The 25,534-nt window shown below is 37.4% G+C and overlaps 3 protein-coding genes across 3 annotated transcripts; 2 read left to right on the forward strand and 1 right to left on the reverse strand.

The window, feature by feature from the left end:
- The first annotated feature begins 290 nt into the window (after positions 1-290).
- LOC126376056 (pupal cuticle protein-like) lies at positions 291-13,714 on the forward strand. The gene is made up of 2 exons (XM_050023222.1): positions 291-433; positions 12,712-13,714. The coding sequence occupies exons 1-2, from the start codon at positions 422-424 to the stop codon at positions 13,444-13,446; spliced, it is 747 nt and encodes a 248-aa protein (XP_049879179.1). The 5' UTR covers positions 291-421; the 3' UTR covers positions 13,447-13,714.
- A 2,585-nt stretch (positions 13,715-16,299) lies between these two features.
- Positions 16,300-22,162, forward strand: LOC126376392 (pickpocket protein 28-like). The gene is made up of 14 exons (XM_050023717.1): positions 16,300-16,362; positions 16,826-16,915; positions 17,676-17,818; positions 18,054-18,260; positions 18,501-18,624; positions 18,806-18,954; positions 19,370-19,482; positions 19,656-19,744; positions 20,057-20,241; positions 20,430-20,515; positions 20,590-20,664; positions 20,862-21,003; positions 21,260-21,351; positions 22,032-22,162. Exons 1-14 carry the CDS (start codon positions 16,300-16,302, stop codon positions 22,160-22,162), a joined length of 1,689 nt encoding a protein of 562 aa, XP_049879674.1.
- A 999-nt stretch (positions 22,163-23,161) lies between these two features.
- On the reverse strand, positions 23,162-25,481 carry LOC126376079 (mediator of RNA polymerase II transcription subunit 31). Its single transcript, XM_050023248.1, has 4 exons — positions 25,318-25,481; positions 25,138-25,227; positions 24,677-24,846; positions 23,162-24,424 (listed from the first exon to the last, which is right to left on the reverse strand). Exons 1-4 carry the CDS (start codon positions 25,331-25,333, stop codon positions 24,278-24,280), a joined length of 423 nt encoding a protein of 140 aa, XP_049879205.1. The 5' UTR covers positions 25,334-25,481; the 3' UTR covers positions 23,162-24,277.
- Between the last annotated feature and the right edge of the window lie 53 nt (positions 25,482-25,534).

Raw genomic sequence — 25,534 nt, forward strand, 5'->3', positions numbered from 1 at the left:
ATGCTTTCACTGAACTGCCTACCTACTCTTATTCGTCCTAATCACAATAGACCAACTAACTAAAGATAAATTAAGAATATCCAAAAAAGTCATGAGCACCGCTTCACACACGTCGTGCACCAAACACACCGGCGCTTGCCATTGAAATGTGTGATATTCAGCTATTATCAATGGCGCGCGCCCGATACTTTCACGGGGCGAGCGCGCAGCCGCGCCGGCCGCCGCTGCGTGCGCGCACCCCCTCTACCCTCACGCCGCCGTATAAAAGCACGCTCCCGCCCTCATTTCAACCAGACGCAAGTTGCACTTCGACATAGCGATTCCTGGAAGATTCTAGTCTTCCATCAGCGCTATTAATCAAAACAAAACTATCAAACTCTTATCTTTCTCTTTCACACCTGTGCTAAACCTCTTATCAAAAATGAAATTCATGGTGAGTACTTTTTTATATCAACGCTATCAAAATTGTATTAATAAAAGTGACATGTGTGACGAATACAACTTTATCAGCCATGTAGCCGGGGGCTTCGGATAATATCATCGACAGTTCGGTTAAGAGTGATCTATATCGATCTAATGATGTGTCGTAGATCACTTATGCAAATGCAGTTCTGCTGTAGTGATTAACGGCGGTCGGTTGTCGGTTTCGGCTTCTATAACTCAATTTATTGTTGTTAGATCTGATAGGGAACCAGTTGCGTTGGCGCTGTGTGTTTTCAAACAGTGGTTGCACAACCAGCAACCAGCCCGGTGCTCGACACCGCAGGATATCTGACCTTATGTACAAGTCTAGCCGACTCCGACCTAATTTCCACAAGACAACAAGATGTATCTTTCACAAGCACTTAGATATCAATAAGCCTAACAATAGTGCTTACAAATTGGATTATAACATTTAAATAAGTTACACTGAGATACGATTTAAACAGCTTTGAATGCAAATAGCGCTTGTTCTCCTTACAGACGTTTATTTATTGAAATCTTTAGACTGTTTGTGACACAAATCTCGATTATGTTATGTCTCTCTGTAATTAACATTCTATTATCATGTCGCGAAATAATTACATTTTGTCCTACCTGCCCAGGATATTGAGCGAAAAACATTTTTAAGGCAACGTAGAGTAACAATAATGTCCACTTTTCATTCGATTCAAATATAACATAACGCTAACGATTATTAAATATTTCCAAAATTGGGCTAGTTGGAGTCAGAGTACCCATCTGGGCTTTCTGTTAAAACAAGGTAATAGGTGGTGGGCCGAATTGCCGCCTATAATGGTCAACTATATTAGTGAAAATTGCACTCAAAATAAATTCAAAAGCAAGCCCGTAACACAGAGGATCACAGTGACTGTGATGAAGACGTACTAATCCTAAAAAGGTTTTCAACGCCTTATACTTTCAAAAGTAGACAGAAGAGATAAAATGCTTCTTTCTCGACACATCTCATTTCACTTCTGCACGTACAAACTTACATAGAGTCATTTTCCAATAATAACTTTCTATCTTCCTATCTTTTGTCCTCATTAATTATTAGTAACAAGTTCATAATTAAGTTTGCCGTCAAATTAGCCATTGCACTTCACGTTAAACGAAGCATAAACAATTTGGTTTGTTTTGGCAATTTCTTGCTAATGAGCTGATGTTAGAAGCATTAGTATTACGAATGTCATTAACAAATAGCAACGGAAACGACGTACGTTGCAAAATGGGGATGTTTAAAACAAACTTTGACAATCCACCCCCTCCTAATGAGGAAAAATTATGTACCTTTTCTCTTTTTCCTTAAGTTTGGACGTAACTGTGTTCACTTAATATACTTTCAGACCACACTATCCCGAATCCTAACTTACCGTGCCTTGCCCTGCAAGCTTTGGTTACCAAAACAAATCTTTCATTTCACTCTTGTTTAAATCACAATTACTCGTAATAGTTCTTATTCATCCTATCCTAAACGTGAATCACACAAGTGTATTGATGAACAATTTCATCAATCACACGAGTGATTCTTTATACTTCAAAACCATTGAATTCGTTAGAAATTTTATTGATGTTTTCTGGTCTGATACTAATCCAGATTATATTACAAGCTATTGTAAACCCTACCGTAGACGTCTATTAAATCCCTCGCCATCATCACTAGCATCATATTCATCACCAACCAAAGTCTTTCCCTTCTTACGCCATATTTTCCGGACCTCTTTCCAACATGACACATCATTTCAAAAGTAAATCCCTAGTTACATTGTTTTTTCAACATCGCCTATTAGTAAAGTGTTATGAACGCAGCGAGGCGGCACGTGACTGTTTGCATGCTCGTGCGGTCACTGTCAGTATAGTGTCCGCTCTATTTCACGCATACCACACCATTTACGTAAATTTGGTAAATTTTGGAGTCATAGCACATTTTGGGGGTATTCTTGGAAGTCTTGATCCTTTAAATTACGTACTTATTTTCACATACAAAAGTATCATTCTGATTTAATTGAACTTAAAAGTTTTAAGCTCTGTGAGGTGTGGGTATTTAGTTCATCTTGCGATGGACGTACCTCTGACTACCCCAATTGGGATATAGTTGTGAGCTCACGTTTTATGTTTGTAAAAGTTTTCATTGTACTAGTTACTCGCTCCCCCTAGACTTATTTCAATTTGTCACCCAACCACGAAATCTTCATAGTATTATTTGAGTTTCAAAATGAAAAACTATTGATCTCTGTGCAGAGTGCCTCGTGTTTACTCTACTTTGCGCGTTCCAGATTAAAATAAGCATATGCAAAATAAAGCTGGGCGATATAAAGCGAGTTTATACTACCTACACTGTGACAAAGCACTAAACAGACTGACCTGTACTTTTTTTACTTATCTGTTTCCATACTATTATAATTATTATTTTTTGACGTGACATATTGTAGATTTGCCGCAGATGGCATTAACTACTTGGCCGGAGTTAATTGCCTACAACGAACGTATTCCATATCCAACTTAACTGACTTCCTAATTATACTCTCTCATTGGTGTGAACTTCATTCGCTCTATTTAGCACATACCACTCAAGCACACATAAATTGTCTCAATTTTACGTAAACACGTGGATGTACGTCCAGTGTTGATTTACCGACTCTTGCGCAGACACGTTTATGTTACGGACGGTTATGCAAACCTCGATGGAGTTATTAATAGGCAAATTATGATCAATTACAGCTGCATTTTTTCCATATTCAAGTGAAGCTGGTTTTGAATTATTATAACAGTAGATGCTGTTACCAATACTCGCAATTAAGGCATTATATTTCATACTTACACAAAGTAGCAAGTTTGCAACTAAAATATGTACAAAAACAATAATAGTTTATTATAATCTTAAAAAATAAATGCATAAACTTAAATATGATTATGCTCGAAAAGCTTTAAAGTATTTTTTTTTTAAATATCTGTGAACCTTCACAATTGTTTCATTGTCAAAAGCGCAAGCGCAAGTCAAATAAGTCGCCATTGCTCATTGTCAATACTTTTACCACAATCCGCAAATAGTTCCATGAAGTCGTGTCATGAGTTTTTATTTCCTCAAATTGAAGAATTACCACTGGTGCAAAAACGTTGAGTAACTACTAAGGCCGGTTGCAAAATAAAATGTGAAATATTTTTTTAAATAATACTTAACAATAAACCAATGCGGTTAAGGCTGGGGCGGTAGTAAAGAGAATCAGAGCACAAATGGTGGCTGGTCAATGTCACTGAAAGTTGAATGCTGATAGTAATCTTTGCACTTATTTAGTTGGTATTACATACTTAGCTAATATTTATTATGCTTAATTGATTTCTATTGTGTTATTTCAAGCTACGTGTATATCTGAGCTTATTTGATATATCTTAGTATAGGTTTTACGTATAACATAACATAAATAGCCTATATACGTCCCACTGCTGGGCACAGGCCTCCCCTCAATCAACCGGCGTCCGTCCTAGGTACGGCCAATATAATTGGCCAATAAAACTGTTCATCAGTTCCTTTAACTCCTCATAAAGCTTTCGATCGTTTGACTCTAAGAAAATTATTTCATTTATAACTAAAATAACTATAATAATAAGAAATATTGCCACAATATTTCATCATATTTAAGACTCGTATTCACTACAATATACCTAGTCGAAATCCTTAACCTATCCAAAAAAATTGTTAAAATAGTTTATCAGTCCGAGAGCACAAGTCTTTTCCGACTTATCTTCTCTCTTCTTATCGTGTGGGTTGTGAAATGGATAACCAGCCTTATCAACCCTGGTGTCAAGGTTACCGATTACTCACTTACATCTGTAAATAGTAACCGGGACCAACGGCTTAACGTGCCTTCGTGCCTGTGACAATCAGGTAATCAGCCTGTAATGTCCAAACTAGGTATCATAAAGTGATTTTTGTGATATCTCCTCACCAGGATTCGAACCCGGGGCCTCCGGATCGTGAGTCCAACGCTCAACCACTGGACCACAGAGGCCGTTGCGACTTATGATATGTTACGTGTCAGAACTGCAAACCTATAATCAGCGTACAAAATGACATAATTCTTAAGAGCGATCGTGCCCTTGTAAAGACCTGATTAATAACACCTTATCCAGGTTTCAACGCTATAATTTCATATTAATAATAAACTTTATCGGACTAACGATTTTCTAATGCAAACTACTACAAGCCCGGTGTTAATCAATGTTTAGGCTGAAAATATCTTACGACCTAAACCTTAATTATCTTTGTAATCGATGCAATGTAAACCTCGCTTAATTTGCTTAAAACGTGAGAACATTCCTGCAATATGTCTCGAACTATTGGGCACTACTTCTAATACTCAGCTGGTATTTCCGCTTATTTCCCAAATAAACAGCGTCAATTATTTCCCAAAAAATATCATTCAATAAATCATAAAAGCTTGATAACTTTATATGTTTTTTTTGTCAACTTCAATGACCGTTGCTTTTTACTCTACAAATTAATATCTTATTATTACAGCTCTACCACAACTGCTCTCTGTTATACATTTCTGACCACCTTCAATTCATTCATACCTTACCACTTTCAGTCTCAATCAGGGGGCGTATTGTCAAACGCTTATCATGTCGCCACAAAAACATACTTGTCAACTCGTCACTTTTGTCTGTGTAAACGCTGTTGCAAATAAACAAAGCCTCCTACGCCAAACATGGCTGGCACTCATGACTATATACATGTATAGGTCGTCCTGTCGGTTCATGCTCCATTTACGAAGCAATGTCAACAACTGTATCCACCTTGTTCCATTGCAGCACCTTATGCCAATATGCAATGAAGTTGAAATCGCTCAGCATAGTCATTATACACGAGTTATTAGTTCAGTTCCTCGTAGAGAAGTGGCAGCTTATCGACTTTTATGAAGCGAAGGATGTTTAACGCAATTTCCTCCGGATATCCTAATGTATTTACAAAGACAGCTAGGAATGTTTGATAATTTCCTCTAGTGCGAATCGGTTCAAATAACAGGATTTTCCTTTTTAAAACTGGTCATATTTGTGATTTATCGATACATTGTTGGATAGAGACACATCCCTAGGCGTTAGTCAGTGGAAGGCACACCTACCGCGTGTCCACGGGTGTCGCTAGCCTCGCCGCTCACCCGGGCTTTTTGTCTGCATTCCACCGCGCGCCGATTTAGAAGGGCAGGCCCACGCGCCGCCCGAAGCACTTTAATCGATACCCTAATTATAATTATATAACGCCCACCTCTAACGGTCAACTGCACTGATGCAATAGGTCACCCATTGTCACTAGGGTCATTATAATATGAACGTATTTCTCGCTAAAGAAAATCAAAGATTTTTCACCATTAAATTCCATCGTATCCTACAATAGATCCTTTATTCCCTTCATTAAAAAAGCAATTTTTCATCGCCGCAATTTCAAGCTCCGAAATGGTCATACATTTACATAGCGTGAAACATGAATGATTTTCACTTATGGCCGACAGATATTTCTTTATTATCATAAAATACTGGCTGGGAGGACAGTTCCTTACGCGCGACATACTGGACTTGCATCAGCCATGGTTTTAAATGCGAACAACTTCAGAAGGTCGATAAGTGTACTTCAGATCATTAAAGCAGCCTTTATTCCGAGTTAAAATATGGACGAGTAAGTGTTGTTGTTTAAAAAAATCAATAAAAAGTAGAGGTAGCTGTCCAGCAAATATGATTTAATGCGCAATTAACACTGAACGGAAAGCTTGAGATAAAAAGCATAAAAAGACATTGCGCGTGCATTCTATCACGTTGAGGTGTTTATCTAATTTGTCGACCACTGTGACAAAAAGGTTTTACTTATTTATAAATCTTTGTAGTGTTTCGCATAGTCGAGTTCACTAGCTAAATATTTGAAACACAACTGCATTCAGTACTTATAAAAGTGGAATTATAATGTTACTATTAAACTTTCCGAGATCAAATTATTTTCCTCGGAGAATAATCGGGGGTATTTTTAACCGGACATGAAAAACAAAGCACGGTTCCCGCACGCGCTCACAATTTGATATATCAAACTATCGAAAGGGCGTCAAAACTCGTCCGCGATCGCAAAAAAAATGTAAAAAAGTGGAAAAATGAAATGTCAGTGTGACAAGCGAGGGTAACCAGTCTGCATGTGACAGTGGGCAGGTCCGGAAGGCAGGCTTCCTGCTCTGCGACCTTCGGCTGGCCTTGGGACCTTGGCGCCATTCACTCAATGCTGCCTCGTATTGATGGAGTAAGGTGCGAGCAAAAGCGGTCGCGATAGCGTACCTGGCGTACTCTTTCTCGGGAAAACTGTAATTCTGAATCGTAGGGAAAATTGTAACACAAGTCTATTTGAACTTAGAATATTTTTGTTCTTTTAGACATAAACGCGAAAAGCTATTTTAATTCCAAAGTAAAAGCTAATATATAAATCAATACTTTTTCTTGATTGCTCTTGATACATATGTATTAATATTAATTTATATAATACATTAATACATTCACCTTTATAATGTGTCCAAATTCCATGTTCCCATTGGGTCACGGCATAGAACAACTACTTATTTTTTGTCCAATCTATTTGAGTACTTCCTAAAAGCAATAATACGCATTCGATACAACAAAACTAAATTATTTTTAAACTAATTCAATTTATATTTAACTACACGGTAGTGAAAAATTTGATTTGCATTCCTTGCTAGCAGATACGAATTCAGAAATCAATCGTTTTCTTTCTTTGTTTCAATAATTAGATCATAAGCAAAAAATATATCTAACTAGACGCAGATCCTGACCCTACAACAGTTTCTACGAATAAGTGGAAAACCAGCAAAAGCCATGACAATTAAAGTTTTTTATTGTAAACCGACCAAGGCAAGACACTTAGGAATGGTTTTCAATAAAAACACATGTATAAAAAGGTCGTGAAACACTTTCATCTAAAACCTAAAGAAACCGTTAAAAACAATCTTACTTATAACGGAAAGTACACAGTATACGACGTATTCGCAATATACGGGCAAAAGTTTCTGTCAAAAGTAAACAGACACGATTTTTATCTATCAGTTTCGTAACGGACCGCAACCGACGCGAAGAGCGGACGTGCATTCACAAATGTGCGAAACTAAAGCAATAGACATCTTTATTTTATCTCGACACTAAAATTAGCACGCAAGATAATAATCAATAAAACATGTTTCCTGTTACTAATTAAATTAGATATTATTGTTTTCTAAAGCTGATTATATCTATAACCTAATGCAATTTTACAACCCACTTAGATTATAAAACATTACCAAATACTGGTTAGGTATTTGGATAATACGCGTGAGAAAATATCAAAACTAAATTACAATATTCCAATTCAACATTAAGCTTGCTATAAAATACGTTGAAACATTTCATAACGAGTAAATATTTACAATGTGCAGTTTAATATGTCAAAGCACATTCGGAAACGCAATAATAGCGCAATTGCATATAGATTAGAATCGGATATCTAAATCTACAACAAGATTATGTCGCCTGACCTGAGTATGGAACGAGATCAGATGACAGAGACGAACAATTTATCTAAAACAGACAGTGACAAAAATACCTATACAAAAATAATTATCATCTTACTCTACTTAATCAACAAAACCTATTTATCACACTCGGTTAGGCAGGTTAAAAACCTTTTTAACTTCACATCGAACATAGTGTAAACTGTATTTCAAAAGTAAATTTACAAATGTAATGAAGCAATATTATTATTGTTATTATTAAAAATAAGTACAGTACTTAATAATTTTTTTACAATTGACGGTGCAACAAAAACCAACTTTGGTTTGTCCGTACACCGACAATCACCATCGTCGCTTCCAATTTGCAATATAATATCATGCTCGAATAAAATGAATTATAGTTAAATTATAAAAATTGCTTGAAATTTTCCTTCTTCCTGCATTATTTATTTAAAGGAAGTATAAGTAATAAACTTACAAAAGTAATGTTTCCTTTCAAAATACCACTTTTATTTATCATGGATTTCAATTGCTACCTATATGGTCTTTATTTGTTACTATATAGAATACAAAACAAACACGTATATAATTATAAAATAAGAAATTGAAATATTTAGATAACAGGATTATTTATTCATCCACAAGCGGATAAACAACCTCTACCCAACCTAGCTTAGGTACATCAGAACTTTGCTCTTCACTTAGCTTTTCCATAATGTGGCTCATAAACATCAGATGGTACTTACAGTCCACGTCACGCCCTAAGTTAGTATCTGTGACCACAAGCCCTGACATTATTACGTGATACTGAGCACTGGGCTGGCCGCAAATTCCTTACCTATAATCTCATTCTCACCGTTTATTATGAGAATATACGATGAGACAACTTGGCCCACAGTGACCAGTCACGCATAAAGTTTAATACTAGCCATCTTGACAATTTGACCACTCCCCATTTGACCGGTCAAGCATGAAAGATCGCTCCAGGGCCACAATAATATACATTATAACAATGTAATGTTGTTATTCTAATTCTAGTTAGTATACACATATTGATCGATTTTACGATAAATTTTATTAAGTGTTTAATACTTGGATACAAGTACATTTATTTAACAACTTCTACGCAATACTATTTATCATAACAACCACAAATTACAGTTGTAATATTAAAACTGTATTTACAATTACAATTAAAATATTGGTATTTGATTATCAGCAGCTGTGCAGTAAATCTGTATTGAATATACGTTTAAATATATTTAACATAATTATTGAGATGAAATTTAAATTTCTATCCAATAAATTCATTAAAACGTGATCAATAAATTCATTCAAAACGTACCTTGCGACTGAAAAGTTCTTAAGAATTCATATAGACTTTACTGAATGTCGCGTTGATAACCATAATCAAATTCATAAAAAAGAAATATTTCTTTAAGTTACAATATTTTTACAGCTACATTGATATTTAAGTGCTCGTTGAAAAAATACTAGTCTTTTAAAACAATTACATCGAGTCTTTCCAGGGTGGTCGAAATAAATAATTGGACGTCCTTTCAGTAAGAACTTCTTCACTTAAACATAAGTAATTGCCCCATTATTTTCGTGTTCCGAATAACCTGCAGGCAGATTTACCTTTTAAAGTGGTCATTTATAAACAGTTTATATAATAAAGTTGAATAAAATCTCAATGACAATGAAAAGTCAATTGCATTGACATTCTCGGGTAATGCAGTCACTAGGCGATTATCCGTCCTTTTATAGCCGCGGGCCTCGGAAACAGGCATGGAGATTTTGACATCACCGTCGTAACAGGTTCTTTAGACCACAGCTGGACTTAGAACTCAAAGGGCGAATGATCTTATAATTTGAATGTATCGCTTTTTTTTCCCAAGAAAGAGATTTTTACCTCTACTATCACACCTTACAATCTGTTATGCTTACGCAAACGCTTGTTACGAAAGCTTCCCAGAATATTTTCACGGAACCGTTTTTGTACTTATACCGCCCACAACAAAGAAACAATCAAACATACTTGTACAAGAAATAAGTCGTATATCCCTTATTTAACTTTTTTATATGTATGTTAAGTGAAATGGGTCGTGTACTAGGTTCAAAATAAATTATGAAATTCTGATTTTTACTAAATAAAGACAGATCTAAAACTAACGAAAAACATTTTCTTTCTTCTATTTAAATTATTTATGGATTTTTTATCAAGAAAAACGTAAAAATAAGTCCGACATTTTGTCACATGACGTCACAGTGCGCTTTTTCGCACAAATTCCATAGTAATTTCGTGTTTTGACGTTTAGTAAAAAGTAACTGATTTGACTATCCCCATTTAAACGCGGTAAGAACCCGTTATTATGTGCTTTAATTATGATTTGACTAGTTGGAAACTAGCGTAATATACGTAGCCCGCAATCATGATGGCCCACAAATAACAATACCGACTTCCTATAACAAAATCACCTTTCTCATTGATAAGATTGTACCCACAACTAGCCAATCTTAATATTGTCAGTCTTATCTGAAACTAGTTCGAAAGCTCACCGTACAAAGCCTCGCAAGCCTACAGAGCAACTGATTATCATAATATTGTCTGTGACAATAGGTATTGAACCTTAACCCGCCTACGTACTTCAACCTCAAATGGGCGTAAACGATATTCTCTATGCAATTTATTACATTAGTAACATATAAGTTCAGACGTTTAACTACTTAGTTGAATGTGAGAATATAATATACCTTTTTAATGTACGTGGGTGTACATCTGTAACTTTATTTTATACATAAAAAATAAATGTCTTTTGAATTATACAATTCACAATACTTTATTACACAAAAGAAAGATACAACACACTTGTACAGTCATGAGCAATATAATGTACCCACTTTAGGACTCTGTCGCACTAACATATTTCACATTTAGTGAGACTTACAGTTCAATTTGTCAAAAAAGTGAATGTGACATGGTACCAAAGTGTATACATATTATTAATGCTCGTGACCGTACTTATACACGTATAGGGTAGTTTCCAACTAGTCAAATCAGTTACTTTTTACTAAACGTCAAAACACGAAATTACTATGCAACCTGTAACGTCATAGATAAACGTGATTAAATGTCGCACTTATTATTACATTTTTCTTTATTAAAATTCATAAATAAATTAAATACAAAAAGAAAATTAACTTATTTATTGTCTCCTTTAAATCTATCTGTCTTTATTCAGTAAACAGACTTTCATTTGTCTTTGACCTAGGAACCTACCTAATTTACCCAATTAAAACTTTTGACATAATTTACGTAGTAAAGTTCCAATCTAATGAGCTAAGTCCTACAAATAGTGAATTTGACATAAGTATGATTTGTAACCTGGTCCCGAATGATCAAAGATCATTTGAATATCGTTTACCAAACAGATAAAACCAACTGTCGTATAAATCGTTTCGAGTGACGGATTTTAATCTTATAACAATCGGTCATCGTTAGTACATGATAATTTCCTTACCGCTACATGTTAACATTATGGTATTCTAAAAATATTGTATAGGTGCCTAACATATAGAAACATATATATTGCTGATATCATAACATAAACACTTCATAAGCTCACGACTATATACCAATGGGCCAGTCAGTGTTACATCCATCGTAAGATCAACCAAGTAACTTTCTATTAGACTAACGTCATAGGTGCCAATCCGTATCGCCGTCTATAATACTGATATCCCACAATAAATTACCTTACTATGATAGACAGACACACATTTTAAGAAAACAACTTGCACTTTCTGTAATTTTAGTTTTAATAACACGATACGCCAGTTGTTTTTGATAGCCCAGAGCCTCTAGCATCTATTACTTTAGACACTTGGTCCAGGATGATAAGCAGTAAAGAACATTTTGAGACCTATGAATCCTAGATTATACATCGAGAAAAGAAGCGTGTTCAAACAAAGTAATACACAAAGTTTTACGGCATAACGATATACCGTGTCTTAAGTGAAGTTGGTAATTTTTTAAGTACCTTGTAATCTAGTTTAGAATTCGCGTGCGGTGCAGTGGTCGTGATCGAGCCACTCATAGAGACATGAAGTCAACTTTAGTTATGGCTCTAAATGGCTAGAATAGGGTTGACCCGTACAGGAATATATAGAAACGCACGTAACATTACACTTTTAACGCAACTGAAAATCATAAGCTTAAAGTGAAGTTATTTAGTGGTTTAATCTAATGGAAACACGCAAGCAAGCTTTAATCGCAAAATCGACTTTATTTTCTAGTTATACAACAATCAGTTGGTATCATTATCAGTAATCGAATCTTGTTTAAACTAGATTTTTAGAACTATTCCCTTAGTGCCAATTTAGATGTTGGCGACTCTACACCGAAACGAGGCCGACTTATCACCAAGAACCAGCTACAGATTATAAATATTGTATTGACCAGCGAGGCATAATGAGAGGGAGCCGGTCCCAGCAATTAGAACACCGTCGCAGTAATAACTCGCAATATTATCTCGTTTGTAAAGGATATGCAAAATTGGACGCGGGTCGCATAGCGATCAGATAGTGCCGAGGACAATATGCGATAGCAGGCTAGAAACCTGCAAAGGAAACCGACTGACACGCTACATTTAGAGACCTAGACAGTTTGGTTTGAAAGGTGTTTCTTTGTCCACAGATTGTTGCAGCTTGCTTGGCGCTGGCGTGCGGAGCCCACGCTAACGGTGGCTGGACCGGCCCTCCGGCCAACATCGCCCTGTCACAGGACGGCCGCAACATCCTCGACACACCCGAGGTGGCGCAGGCCCGCGCCGCACACATCTCAGCCCTGCAGCGCGCCTCACAGAACAACCCCAACCCCAACGACGACGGCTCCTACAACCCCGCTTGGGACAACGAGGAGTACTGGCAGCGCGCCGACCAGAACAAGTGGAACGCGCCCGCTCCCCAGTGGAACGCTGCTCCCGCTCAGTCCTGGAACGCCGCCCCCGCTCAGTCCTGGAACGCCCCCGCCCCCGCGTGGAACGCCGCCGGCCCCGCCCCCCCCCCCGTCGCCGAGACCCCTGAGGTCGCTCAGGCCCGCGCCGCTCACCTCGCCGCCTTGAGCGCCGCCAAGTCCGCCGCCCCCGCCCAGCAGCAGTGGAACGCGCCTGCTTCCCAGCAATGGAACGCCCCCGCTCCTCAACAGTGGAACGCTCCCCAGCAGCAGTGGAACGCCCCCGCTCCCCAGTGGAACGGCGCTCCCTCGTGGCAGAGCAACGGCGCCCACCAGGCGGCCAACATCCAGCTGGCGCGTGACGGCTCCGGCATCCTCGACACACCTGAAGTAGCGGCGGCGCGCGCGGCTCACCTCGCGGCGCACCAGCAGGTCGCACACAACGCGCCCCCCGCACACCCCCAGCAGCACTGGTGAACCCTCCTCCCTCCCCTCCGCCGCTGGGTGCAGCACTAACCCGCATGTCCCGGTGACCCCGCGCTAGTTCTCCACCCAGCCGCCATCTTTCTTTCCTTCGATCTCTTCTTCATTTAGGAACTATTGTAAAGTGCAAGTGCGTCAGCCTATTCTATCCTTGTGGCTTTTTGTTACTTTTATAAACAAATTTCTATTGAACGAACTTTTGTACATAATAATTATATGTATGCGTAATAAACGAATTTATGAAACCGAAAATAATTCGAAACCTTTGGTTTGTGTAATCATCACCTTGAACCTCATCCAACTACCAATAGACGGGTAATTCATCCCTACAAGGCTAGCAGGCTAATAGATCCCACAAGTGATTAGTTGATAACGAAAAACAGCAAACATCAACTCGATGTCTGTTTGAACATCGATGGCCCTTAATTACAGTGATATCAAACAACACGTATTCAAACAATTTACGTATATATTATGGGACAATTGAAAATTCTAAGAATAGAATATTCCGAGGGAAAGTACTACCTACTACTTCCAATAACTTAAATGCAAAAAAAAAACTATTTAACTATACTTTCGCGTGTCAAACAGTTGTAAAAAGCAATTGGTACAGAAGTAAAAATAAATTGCAAATGGGAACCATAACGTGACTAGTGTTATGAAAGTGCATTGATCGCGTTGATAGTAGATACGGCACAGTGTTGAAATATTTGCTGTAAAAACAACGCCGGTGACATGCCACAGCCGACACTAGTACAACTATATCTTATGGTAAGTTCTGGGACATAATAAAATCGTCTACGTAACCCATTACGAAAACAGAGAAGAGATAAAGACTGATATTTAGCTAAATATGGCATAGACAAAAAAGAAGTGCGAAAACTAATGTAATTTTAAAATGGCCCATTTTAAACTTTAAACCGAAAATAATAAAGCTTACGAAAAGTAACAAAACTATCTTATCAAAACATATATGAATTAATATTGTTATAGATACAAACTTACCCAAAAAAAATCGAAAGCGATACAATTACAGTTAAAACAAAGAAACCATCAAAAGCATAGGTTGCATGTCCTCAATAGGTCCACTAAATTGGGAGAATTACTCCGTGTAAATGAACGGTTCTTGGTATAATTTACGATCGTAAAGCACACGACTAATTACATGGCGGAGGAATAAGCGGAAAATGTATAATTTTGCCATCGAACCAGCAAGGGAGGCGGTGCAAGGCCGATCTATCATTCGGTTGACGCAACACGACGATTAAACCGCAAACATTTGGTATCAAATTAGATCAATACACAGGGGGTTTCTTGTAATCAGCCGGTAAATATCATGTCATAGGCCGTAATTTAAGAGGTTTATAACCATATAAACTAATACAGTTAAGCTAATTGGTTTGAATCCAGCACAGTCCTAAACCAATGATTGTCGAATTTGTTTTCAAATTCATGTTTAGATCAAATGATTATCACGTGCTCAGTGGTGAAGAAAAACATCGTGGGGAAACTCACATTCCCAAGAAATACATTTTCATTTTCGGAGGTGACCAAACCTATATTAGGTTTACCCATCGCGGTTGGAAGGTCAGACAGACAGTCTCTTCTGTAAAAAACCGGACTTGTCAAATCTTCAGGTTAGGTAAGGGAACCCTGTGAAAAACAGGATAATGCTAGGGAGATGATAACCATATAAGCTAACATGCCGCCTGTAAGTAGGATTAAATCAGAACACTAGCAATAAATAAGCTCACGACCGTATATTATTCAGATCTCGTAATCTGAGTAATCAGAGGTACATCCATCGCAAGATGAACTGAGTAGCTGCACCTCACCGAGCTTTCTTTTACACCAAACAAACTATAGTTAGATAAAATGCCTTTGCGAAAGTTAAAGGCTAATTATCCTAAAGGCGATAACGGGATCTTATTAGAAGGATAGTTATAGAACAAAGAAACGTTCACAGATCATGGCGCAGTAGTCTAGCTTTAAAGATTATATATAAGAACGAAAAATGAAAATGCTCTCAAATAAGCACTTTACAAAAGAGCATCGAATTAATTACAATTGTTCGGATGATGGGAGACCAAATATATCTCGCTCAACGGTCGTTGCAACAGCGATCATCCATCCATCCAACAAATACATTATGAGGCAGATAGTAACTAACTACAAACTCCGTATTTGCAATACTGACATAGTCACTATCCAATTCAATAAAGCAAACGCACTTCGGCCGTACTGCGGTAATCGGCTACATTTTATGCAAAGTTGGGAAACTGACAGAAGGTCGGCTGACTTGCTTTTCTAAAAATAAACGCAAAGCAAGTTAACCACAGAATAAACATGAAGTCATGCTGGGAGAGGGATCTGGGTAGTGATATAATTATTCATTACACGAATATGTTTCCCAACCAGTAACAGAGTAACAGTAAGAGGATGTTACAAATGGGAAAAAAGACATTTTATAGTGTACCTCCTCCATGGAACATGCATACATAAACTCACACCGCTAATGAGTGCGCAGAGCCACAAGTTAGTAATCTAAAATGACAACTTGTAGCCACTTTTGATACGAAACCCTAAAATGGATGTCATGAACCGATTAGCCCTGGAGACTGGAGTGATTTAGGTACCCATGATCATTAGGTATGCGTCATCTATTTTAGGACACGGTAACTTACCTTCGTGAAATCATTTTCAAAAAAGAACACCCTCTACATCGTAAACCTGGACAGTAACGAAGTAGAAGGATTTAATGAAACAAAATTTGGTTTTCATTGTGACTGTTTGGGCACTCTTGGCTTGTATACTACAATAACTCTTGTAGAGTTCAAGTACAAAAAAATGTCTTACCCAAATACAGAGGGAATACGACCTCGAAAGAACCCTGCTGATACTTTTAGAAAGGTAAATAATCATGAACTTCGAAAAATTTGTTTTTTTTTTAGGTAAGTGGCCGGACAAACGGGGAGGCCTCATGGCTCAACCGGGTCTTGCTTATAGGATTAATCATGTTGTCCCGCTGAACATGTGACTTTAGCTATACTATACAACACGTTGCACAGCACATAGCGGCGGTAAGATGTTAGAGTGTCTTTTTGTATTGTTCGAATTTGTACGCACGGGTTTACACAGAAATTAAAACTCCAGTCTCTGGCCTGCAACCCTCGCGGTACTGGCTGTGTACTTTTACGCCACACGAATACGGTAGGTGTTTTTAACTTATGGTACTTATTGATTTATAGTACTTGCGAACCAACGATCCCTAAAAACAAAACTAATTCTAATTTACTCGCTTAACTTCCTAAGTCTAAGTACTCACCTTTTACCTATCCCTAGAAACGTACCTATATGTAATTAATTCCAACAGCAAAACTACTGGAATACCCAAGTGAAACCAGACCCGCCGCCGTGGTATGTCTGGGACCACAAGTTACCTATGACCAGGAGTCGTAGTGAGGTTTGTACCTTTGAACACATATGTGCAGTACCTAATGTGTTAAGAAAGAAGACATAAAATAAGAAATAGTACAATACATGAATGATTGATTGTAGAACGGATGGAGGATAGTAAGATTAGGTACGAAAGCAGCGAAGGTTGTTGGTAGAGCTGGCAGAGGAAGATCTAGGAAGACATTTACGAAACTGTAGATGTCCTTAAAGTGCTGGAAAGAGTTGAAGAAAAGAGAACCATATTGAAGACTGTAGAGAACCGGAGAGGAAATATGATTGGCCACCTGATACGACACGATTCATTTATAACAAACATTATAGAAGGAAAAATTGAAGGGAAGAGAGGAAGGGGTAGACATTTATGAAACAAATAAAAGAGAAGGTGCAGGTCGTGTCGTATCGGGAGGTGAAGGTTTTGGCGGGAAGAAGAGAGGAATGGCGGTTACTCCACCGACAAGAGCGCAGCTCTTAAATAGAGAGAGAGAGATGTCCTTAACAAAATGTTTAGTACGATCTATTCTGAACCGGCGTGCATGTATGAAACGATTGGTAAGAGTGGATGAAGCAAGAGAAGTATTTCAGGATCGAAGCAAATTAAATTCCATAGTTTCTGCATGTCCCGTAGTAGGTATGTATGTATGTATGTATATATGAGTGACTGATCTTACCTCGGTTTACGCTACACGGCGGTTATCATATTTTTAGTTTTCGTACGTATATACAGTATACCTGTATACAGTACCTATAATCTGTATATTCTCTTGTAGTCAAACATGATGGGCGTGAAATCACAAACAATCCCGATATACACCACGGAAGAGTTCCGTAAAGACCTGCGAGAATATCTGATGACGTCCACTTTGCATGGACTCCGGTACATTGGAGAGAAAAAGCTCACGTGGTTCGAAAGGTGAACGCGTATAAACACCTCAAAACTTACTTAAACTCTTAGTCCTACTTTTCTACTGCTACTGATGCATCAATAATCATCTAAAATGCCAAACATGCTTAAGACACGATGCAGCTAATCCGAACTAGTCCAATCGCAGAGTCAAATATAGTTTGAATTTTGTTATCGGCAACTGTCCTCGTTTAGATATTATAGTCTTCCAAAATATCTGACTATATAATTAAATCTATTGTAGATTTTTCTGGCTAACGGCATTCTGTTGCTCACTGGTATGCGCTGCCTTCTTCATCCTGAACATCTACAACAAATGGCGGTTATCGCCGATGATAGTGAGCGTCAACCCTGAGAACATTCCTCTGACCAGCTTGCCATTCCCAGCCATCACCATCTGCAACGTCAACCAAGCGAAGAAGACCGTTGCTGAACGTTATAAACACTTTGGGTAATATCTTATGTTGATAGGTGCGTTTAGGCGTAAGATTTGATCTTGTTTTGACTTTGGAACAGATAATTTTCAATATAGGTAAGGCCAATATGCCTTAGAGAAGTAGAAAAGGTTTATTTTCTAGAGTGGGTTGAAAAGAATTGATGATTGAATCTTCTTATGCAAGATCATATATATTTCGATCACCAAAATATACTAAGCCCTCCTCCAATAACACAAGATTTATAATATTTTCAGAGATCTTGTGGATATAAAGCTCCTAGAAAGCCTGTGTGTTGATGAAGATCAGGCTGCAGACATCTTCGAAGATGACGTCGCAGGGTCCGCCGACTGGGACCACACACGACAATTTCTGATAAATGTAAGCAAAAGTTGGAGATAAGAAGTGGAATTCTAAAAATACCTATTACGAAAAGATAGCGAAGACACCAAGTATAGAGAAACCAATGAACCTAACCTACGTTGAAACTAAATAAAACTACACTGAAAAGTAGGTCAATTCTTTAAACATGTTATTTAACAAGTTTCACCTAAATCAATAGGTAACCCAACCGTGCAACGAGATGCTGCTAGACTGTACGTGGAACTCGAAGTCAATGAGCTGCCAGGACCTGTTCAACGCGCAACTGACTGACGAAGGATTGTGCTGCACCTTCAACGCTGTGCACAGGGACTACATGTTCAGGGACCCGTAAGACTCCAATCACTTGGGGTTAAATGTCTAACAAAATCCTTTTTAAATCAAACATTCAATCGTTTATCCCCTTCAATTAATCTTTTGCATCAGAGTTCGAGGATTTCGGTTTTGAATTTAAATCCTATACCATCATGTCAACTTACGACATCTTCATAATCTTTTCTTTCCTTCTTTCTTTAGGTTATGTTTGTGTCCTATATTGTTTTTCCTGTGTACTCCCATACCTTCTAACTCGCTTTCGGGTCCTATATCACTTTCCACTTTACCAATTAGACTCGTGCTTTCGAATCATCTTGAGCAGAAAAAAAGAGTTAGACAATCTCCCCAGCTAAAATAATTTTCATTTCAATATTATTTCTCTCAAAACTCAATACTAATTTCATTTAAGACCTTTAACATATATTTTCAGAAAAAACATAAATGACATGAACATCACTTTTCCTTCGCCCTCTGTGGATTGGACGCCCGAAGGGGGATATCCACCTGATTCACCACCGGATGGATTTCCCTGGAGACCAAAAGGTACAGTCAGTCACTATCCAGCCAGTATTATGCTGCAAAGTGTACAATTGACTCATGACCAACATAATTACAAAGATTATCTTTAAGTCAATCACAATACTTGCACCCAATGTCCAACATACCGTTACCGGATTCGTAACAAACTCAGGAATATGCTGGTATTTATTTTTCAGGGGTTGGTACTCACCACGGGTTATCATTGGTAGTGGACGCCAACGTGGCTGAATACTACTGTGCTTCAACAAAGAGTGCAGGATTTAAGGTAAATCACATCAATCTTAAAGATTAATAAGGATTCTCACCTTACCTATCCGTCATACTTCCTGTCTCTGGTCAGGGCTAAGGCCGCCAATCGTGCTGTTATCTTTCTTATGTATCATTTTCCTATAATGTTTCATGTTTGTGTGTAGATTCGATTATATTTTTTGATTTGGCTTTATTTTATTTCACCTCTTAATTTTCTCATTGACTTATAGATCCAGCCGTACAAAAGATTATAAGATGAGGTACGACGATGTACGAAGATAATATTTTGTTAAAACCATCCTTTCAGCTCTTAATTGGTTTTTCGCAGATCCTGCTTCATAATCCAACAGAAACACCGAAAATAGCAAATCTAGGAGAGATATACGGAGCAGGCATAGAAGCTCGCGTGGCCATACAACCTCGTATTTTGGACGCTCAATCTGCTCTAAATACAATTGATATAAGGAAGAGGCTGTGTTGGTTCTCTAGTGAAAAGACATTGGCGTTTTTCAGGTGAGTGATCAGTATCAGTTGTGCGAGGCAATCAAAGAATCTAAACGGCTTTTCTTAGACACTTTCGATCTGCCCGCTAATTGAATGAAGTGATAAAGATTATAAAGTTTCAATGGAAGTGATTTTGTGAGTTTTTATACGTCATAGTAAGGTCATAATACACCAATATAATAAATACTATATTACAGGACTTACACTATGCGGAACTGTGAAATGGAATGCGAAGCCAAACAGATGTTGGAACTTTGCGAATGCGTTCTGTATTATATGCCCAGTAAGTAATTAGTTTCTATGTTGATAAATAAGAAACACACTTTTCTGTTTACTTAATTTTCATTTTTCTTGCAGAAAATAGAACCACGCGTGTTTGTGGCAAAGCAGATGCAAAGTGCTACTCTAGCGTATGGAAAAATACTAGCCTGGGTACTTCAACTACTCTATTTCTACAAAACCTTTAAGTACTTGTTTATTTATTGTTTTTACAACAAATAATCGAGACGAACTGGCATTAGGACACTACCGGCTGTAGCTTTTTTTATATAAATAATGTATTTTGCTGGAAATCCACGACGCAATATGGTGGAAATCCATGTATGTGAATAATGACATATTTCTCTCAGCACAAGATCGCCTGTGCGAGGACTGCATGCCGTCATGCTCGGAGTTGTCCTACACGGAGCGTATCAGCAGCGCGGCGCTCAGCGAGCGGCTCGTGGAGCAGTTGGCCAAGCAGCTCAACCATCGGACTGCTGACTATTTCAAGTAATATACCACAAAATTCTAAAAGATTAGGACCTTCGGATAAAACGTGTTTTGCGTACATAGATCAGGCCCTTATGAGGTCTTCATAGGTGCTCATCGGTTTAGAGTATTTATCTTTTTTGAACACTGTATATTTCCCTAGTAAATATATTTCATTATAATCTTTCCAAAAACTTATTTTTCTGTAATGTGTAGTTAAATAAACACTCGATCTGTTAATCAGTCTTTTACATCTCTCTTCGTGTGTTTATTTCAGAAAAAACATGTTAGTCGTACATTTCTACTTCGAAGATGGTAAATTCCAGAGATTCACCAAGGGAGAGATTTTTGGACTCACGGAGTTTCTTTGTGAGTATCCTTGCTTACACATGAGCTTTTTATCTGTCTTTTTATATGTAGGTATATTTTTATGAAGTACCCAATACCTATTTTATTCCACGAAATTATGTTTTCGAGTGTTGCTAAACCGGTGTAGTACACGTTTTCAGTCAAAAACCACTTTTGACTGACTTTTAAGCAGGAAAAGGTTTTATTAATTTCTCGAGGCGATCACCGAATCTCCATATTCGTACCATGATCACTAGCGAGACGCTGCACTCTTGTCTGCATAAGACGTTGAAAAATACGATAATACTGTGAAGGTGATAGGAACGGTATGGGGATACGATTATAAGCCAGCGCGCATTATTCACAAACAATTATATACCACCAACTCACTATATAACTCACGCCTATTTCCCACCGGCGTAAGCAGAGACAATGGAATTCCATTTGCTTCGATCCTAACATACTTCTCTTGCTTCCTCCACATTAATCAATCGTTTCATATACGCACGCCGGTTCAGATTAGATCTTACTGAACCTTTTCTAAGGGCATCTCCAATTTGATCAATACGTCCTTTTAGAGCTTCCTCTGCCAGCCCTACCACCAACCTTCGCTTTATATACTGCTTTAAAAAAATATATAATATTCGCTTCGTTTTATGCTGCACAAATAATTATAATATTTAATATTACTATTGTCCTAGCTAACACGGGAGGCTTGCTAGGGCTATGCATGGGCTTCAGCGTGATGAGTGCGGTGGAGCTGCTCTACTTCTGTACCCTGCGGGCGCTTTGTCTGGCGAGCCGACGGCGACCACGACCCTTTACTAAATAACTTTCCCACAATTAAGAAATAAGAAACTTCGTTAACAAGAAACGAATAAGTAGTACTTAGAATAAGTTTCTCCTGTAAATGACTTGGAAACATGTGTGTAATAAAGTGTTTTATTATTATTCAACTATAGTACTAACTAATCATGTAATCAATACTAATATTATAAAGCGCGAGTGTCTGTCTGTATCACGTATTAGATACAAATATAAGCAAATATTTACTTCAACTTTGCACTTCACTCGGCCACAAACTTTACGACACACGAAAACACTTACTTTACGATATTAAAAGGACGTCTTAATCAGTATAACTTACAGTGCAAAAATTCAAATGTCGACTATCATACAAGGAAATCCCTCCTATAACAGGAAAGCTAAAAATCTTAGTATGATCGGCTATTTATCAAAAAAATACTTTTGTATGCAGTATCTTGCGAAAAGTAATGATAAAATTGCAGCCTATCACATAAAATATACATTGCCGGTAAAGTAGCTATGGAATTTGAGAAGCAGTAGAGCTATAGTAGTTATCTGTTTGCAGGAGTAGTAGTAAAAGAGAGCGGGGTTGAGTCGGCGTCAGCGGTTCCCATACAAAATGCGCGTTACGGCCTATCCATCCTCTTTCTTCCATTTCTACTTATTTCCTACCTATTTGATCTGTATAGTCGCGGTCCGGAAGGTACTTAATAATAAGCCGTTGCTAGAGATATCAATGGCTTCTCTTTGTGTTATTATTTTAAGATTAAAATTTAAAAACTGGTTTATAAGTATTAGTAGTAGTGAGAATTGGAATTTCTTTTAAATTATTCATAGTTATCTATTTGCCCAGCAGTGGGACGTATATAGGCTGTTTATGTATGTATGTTTGTAGTTATCTATTTCATTGTTATAAATTAATAAGTAAGTACCATTCAAATTTGGAATACAATTATAGAGAAAATGTTTATTAAATAAATCCGCAAGGTGTTGTATGGAAAAATATGGTTATAAAATACTGATCAACTTTAAAAAATATTTTTATTTATCACAATTTACCTTAATCAATATATTTACAATGTTGTAGATAGAAAATACTTAATCATACTCAGTCTCTATACAAATGCTTATGCTTATGAGAGATGATTATCTATCACCTAATATACAAGTGATGAATTACATTCAATGTCTGTTTAAGATTTTACATTTACGAATTAGTTTTATGTGGTTTTATTACATTGCGTGGATACAATGTGTTATTTTTGAGTTTTTGTAATTTAAATGACTTTATCATTTTCATTCTTAAACATAATCAACTTATGACTACATTAACGCCATCGAAATATAATAAATACAGAGTAAAAATGCTTTTGAAAATGGACCTTATATTTTAATAAAAATACATTGGCCGATAGCATTAAATAAAGAATAATGCTGCGTATAGAAAGGTAGCTCTCCATGCTGCCCCAATTCGTATTGGGCGCCGAATTCGATTTACCTCGCCCACTCTGAGCGTTACTTTAGTCTAGACTGGTCCTTACTCTAGAGTAAAGAGCAGCGCACGCGTACTCTCTGTCTCACTCTTACTCGGTAAGGCATTATGGCTCTGCCCACTCACACAAGGAGTATGAGTGATAGTTGTCTGTCTAAATTATATGTTTTAAGTACACTCTCTGCAGATACACAATTCTACTGCTAATTTAGTAATTTTTATAAGCATTAAGAACTAAACTACCAAACTAAAATAAATATCGATAGAAAACACCAGTAACCAACCCATCACAACTACTTTCCCTTTGAAAAAATATCATTATATTTCGATGATGTACTAAAAATTACACTACTCATTCCCAAATATTGAAATTTCACTTTATTTAACTTTAATAATCAACCGGAGGGGGTATGGAGCATACTCCAACATGCTGAGCATACCCCCTCCGGTTGATTGAGTGGAGGCCTGTGCCCAGCAGTGGGACGTATATAGGCAGTTTATGTTTATGTAACTTTAATAAACATTGAAATACAGTGGGTTACTATGAAGTAAAAATCCTTTATAAATCCTACCGAATGTAATGTAAAATTCCACCTAATATTTAGGAATATGTAGAACCAGCTCTAATGTAAAGTATCTAGATACTACCTATGTCTGGTGGCGCGGCGGTCCCTGCGTCGGCGGCGCGTTGGGAGCGGCCGGCGCGGGCGCATCCGGCGGCTGCAGCGTGCGCGTGCGACGCCTCGTGTAGTGTTGCCACAGTAAAATTGCCTGGTCATCCATGAATTTGCAAACCTGGAATAAAAGTCAATATTGGGTCCATAACTTTATTGTACTAAACAAGCATATAATTCATGCCCATAATCCCTGTTAGATGGGCAGTCACAACTCATAATAAGGTAACTTGCATTTAAACTCATTATTGAAATTCTAAGATAGTGTTAAAAGATAATCTAGCACAAAATGTTCATAGTTTTATTTTGTTGTAGAATTGATTGATGATACTTAGATGACTAGTTTTGCTCAAACTATGAAGTAGAGTCTAACCTGTGCAGAGACACATTCTCTTCTGAAAGCTTCGTGTTGCAACAGCTCAAGGAAGTGCAGACACATGGGATACTTGAGGTAGCGCGCATACTCCGGCTCGCGCCAGTACTGCAGGTACTTGAGGTAGTTAACCACCGTCTGCTCCTTCAGGTAGCCGCGCTGTGCTAGAACTAGTCATACGGATATTGTCACTACACATATGAATACATAGTTTCTGTGTCCATTGTGCTCAATAAAGTATTTTATCTATCTATCTATCTATCTTAAGTAACACATAGTTGTATTATAAACAACTTTTTGTTGTATATTTGTATGAAATTATATTATATAGTAAGTTATTGCTAACTAACTATAGCGGAGTGGGACGTATCTATTTATACTAATTTACACGTTTTTATTTAGGCTACACAACGAATAATAAACAAAAATGGAATGTGAGAAACTAACCTCAAAATACTTACAATGTATATAATTGGGATTAGCTAAACACTGAACAAATTCCAATTCCACTTGAAATCTTATTCTATTCTGCTCCTCCGTCTCCGGCATAACTGAAAAATGTAGTATGTGAAAAAACAAGTTCCAACAATAAGTTTTAACTGGATAATTAATCTCGATTTTAAGAATCAATTTCGCGTTACCTTTTGCGGCCATCATCCTGGACACTGTTTTGTTCTAGATAATTGTCCACTTATAAAAACTGATTATTCGTTCAATGATTTACAATCAAAGACCTTTACAATTGATTCCGCTGACTGCTAATTAATATTGGCACAATTAACAATTTTGTCATTTATCATTTGACAACTAGAGTTTCGTTCAAAAATATACCAGAAACAAGAAATGACATTGGAGGTG

The sequence above is a fragment of the Pectinophora gossypiella genome, chromosome 20, assembly GCF_024362695.1.
Source record: "Pectinophora gossypiella chromosome 20, ilPecGoss1.1, whole genome shotgun sequence".
NCBI lineage: Eukaryota > Metazoa > Arthropoda > Insecta > Lepidoptera > Gelechiidae > Pectinophora > Pectinophora gossypiella.

Excerpts from the sequence above, each read along its gene's own strand:
- LOC126376392 (XM_050023717.1), top strand. The coding sequence starts at position 16,300 with ATGTCTTACCCAAATACAGAGGGAATACGACCTCGAAAGAACCCTGCT. Across the intron at positions 18,625-18,805 it reads CACGACAATTTCTGATAAAT|GTAACCCAACCGTGCAACGA; the intron begins GTAAGCAAAAGT and ends CTAAATCAATAG. Across the intron at positions 19,483-19,655 it reads ATTTCCCTGGAGACCAAAAG|GGGTTGGTACTCACCACGGG; the intron begins GTACAGTCAGTC and ends TTTATTTTTCAG.
- LOC126376079 (XM_050023248.1), bottom strand. Across the intron at positions 24,847-25,137 it reads TAATCCCAATTATATACATT|TTCTAGCACAGCGCGGCTAC; the intron begins GTAAGTATTTTG and ends CCGTATGACTAG. Across the intron at positions 24,425-24,676 it reads GAGAATGTGTCTCTGCACAG|GTTTGCAAATTCATGGATGA; the intron begins GTTAGACTCTAC and ends CTTTTATTCCAG.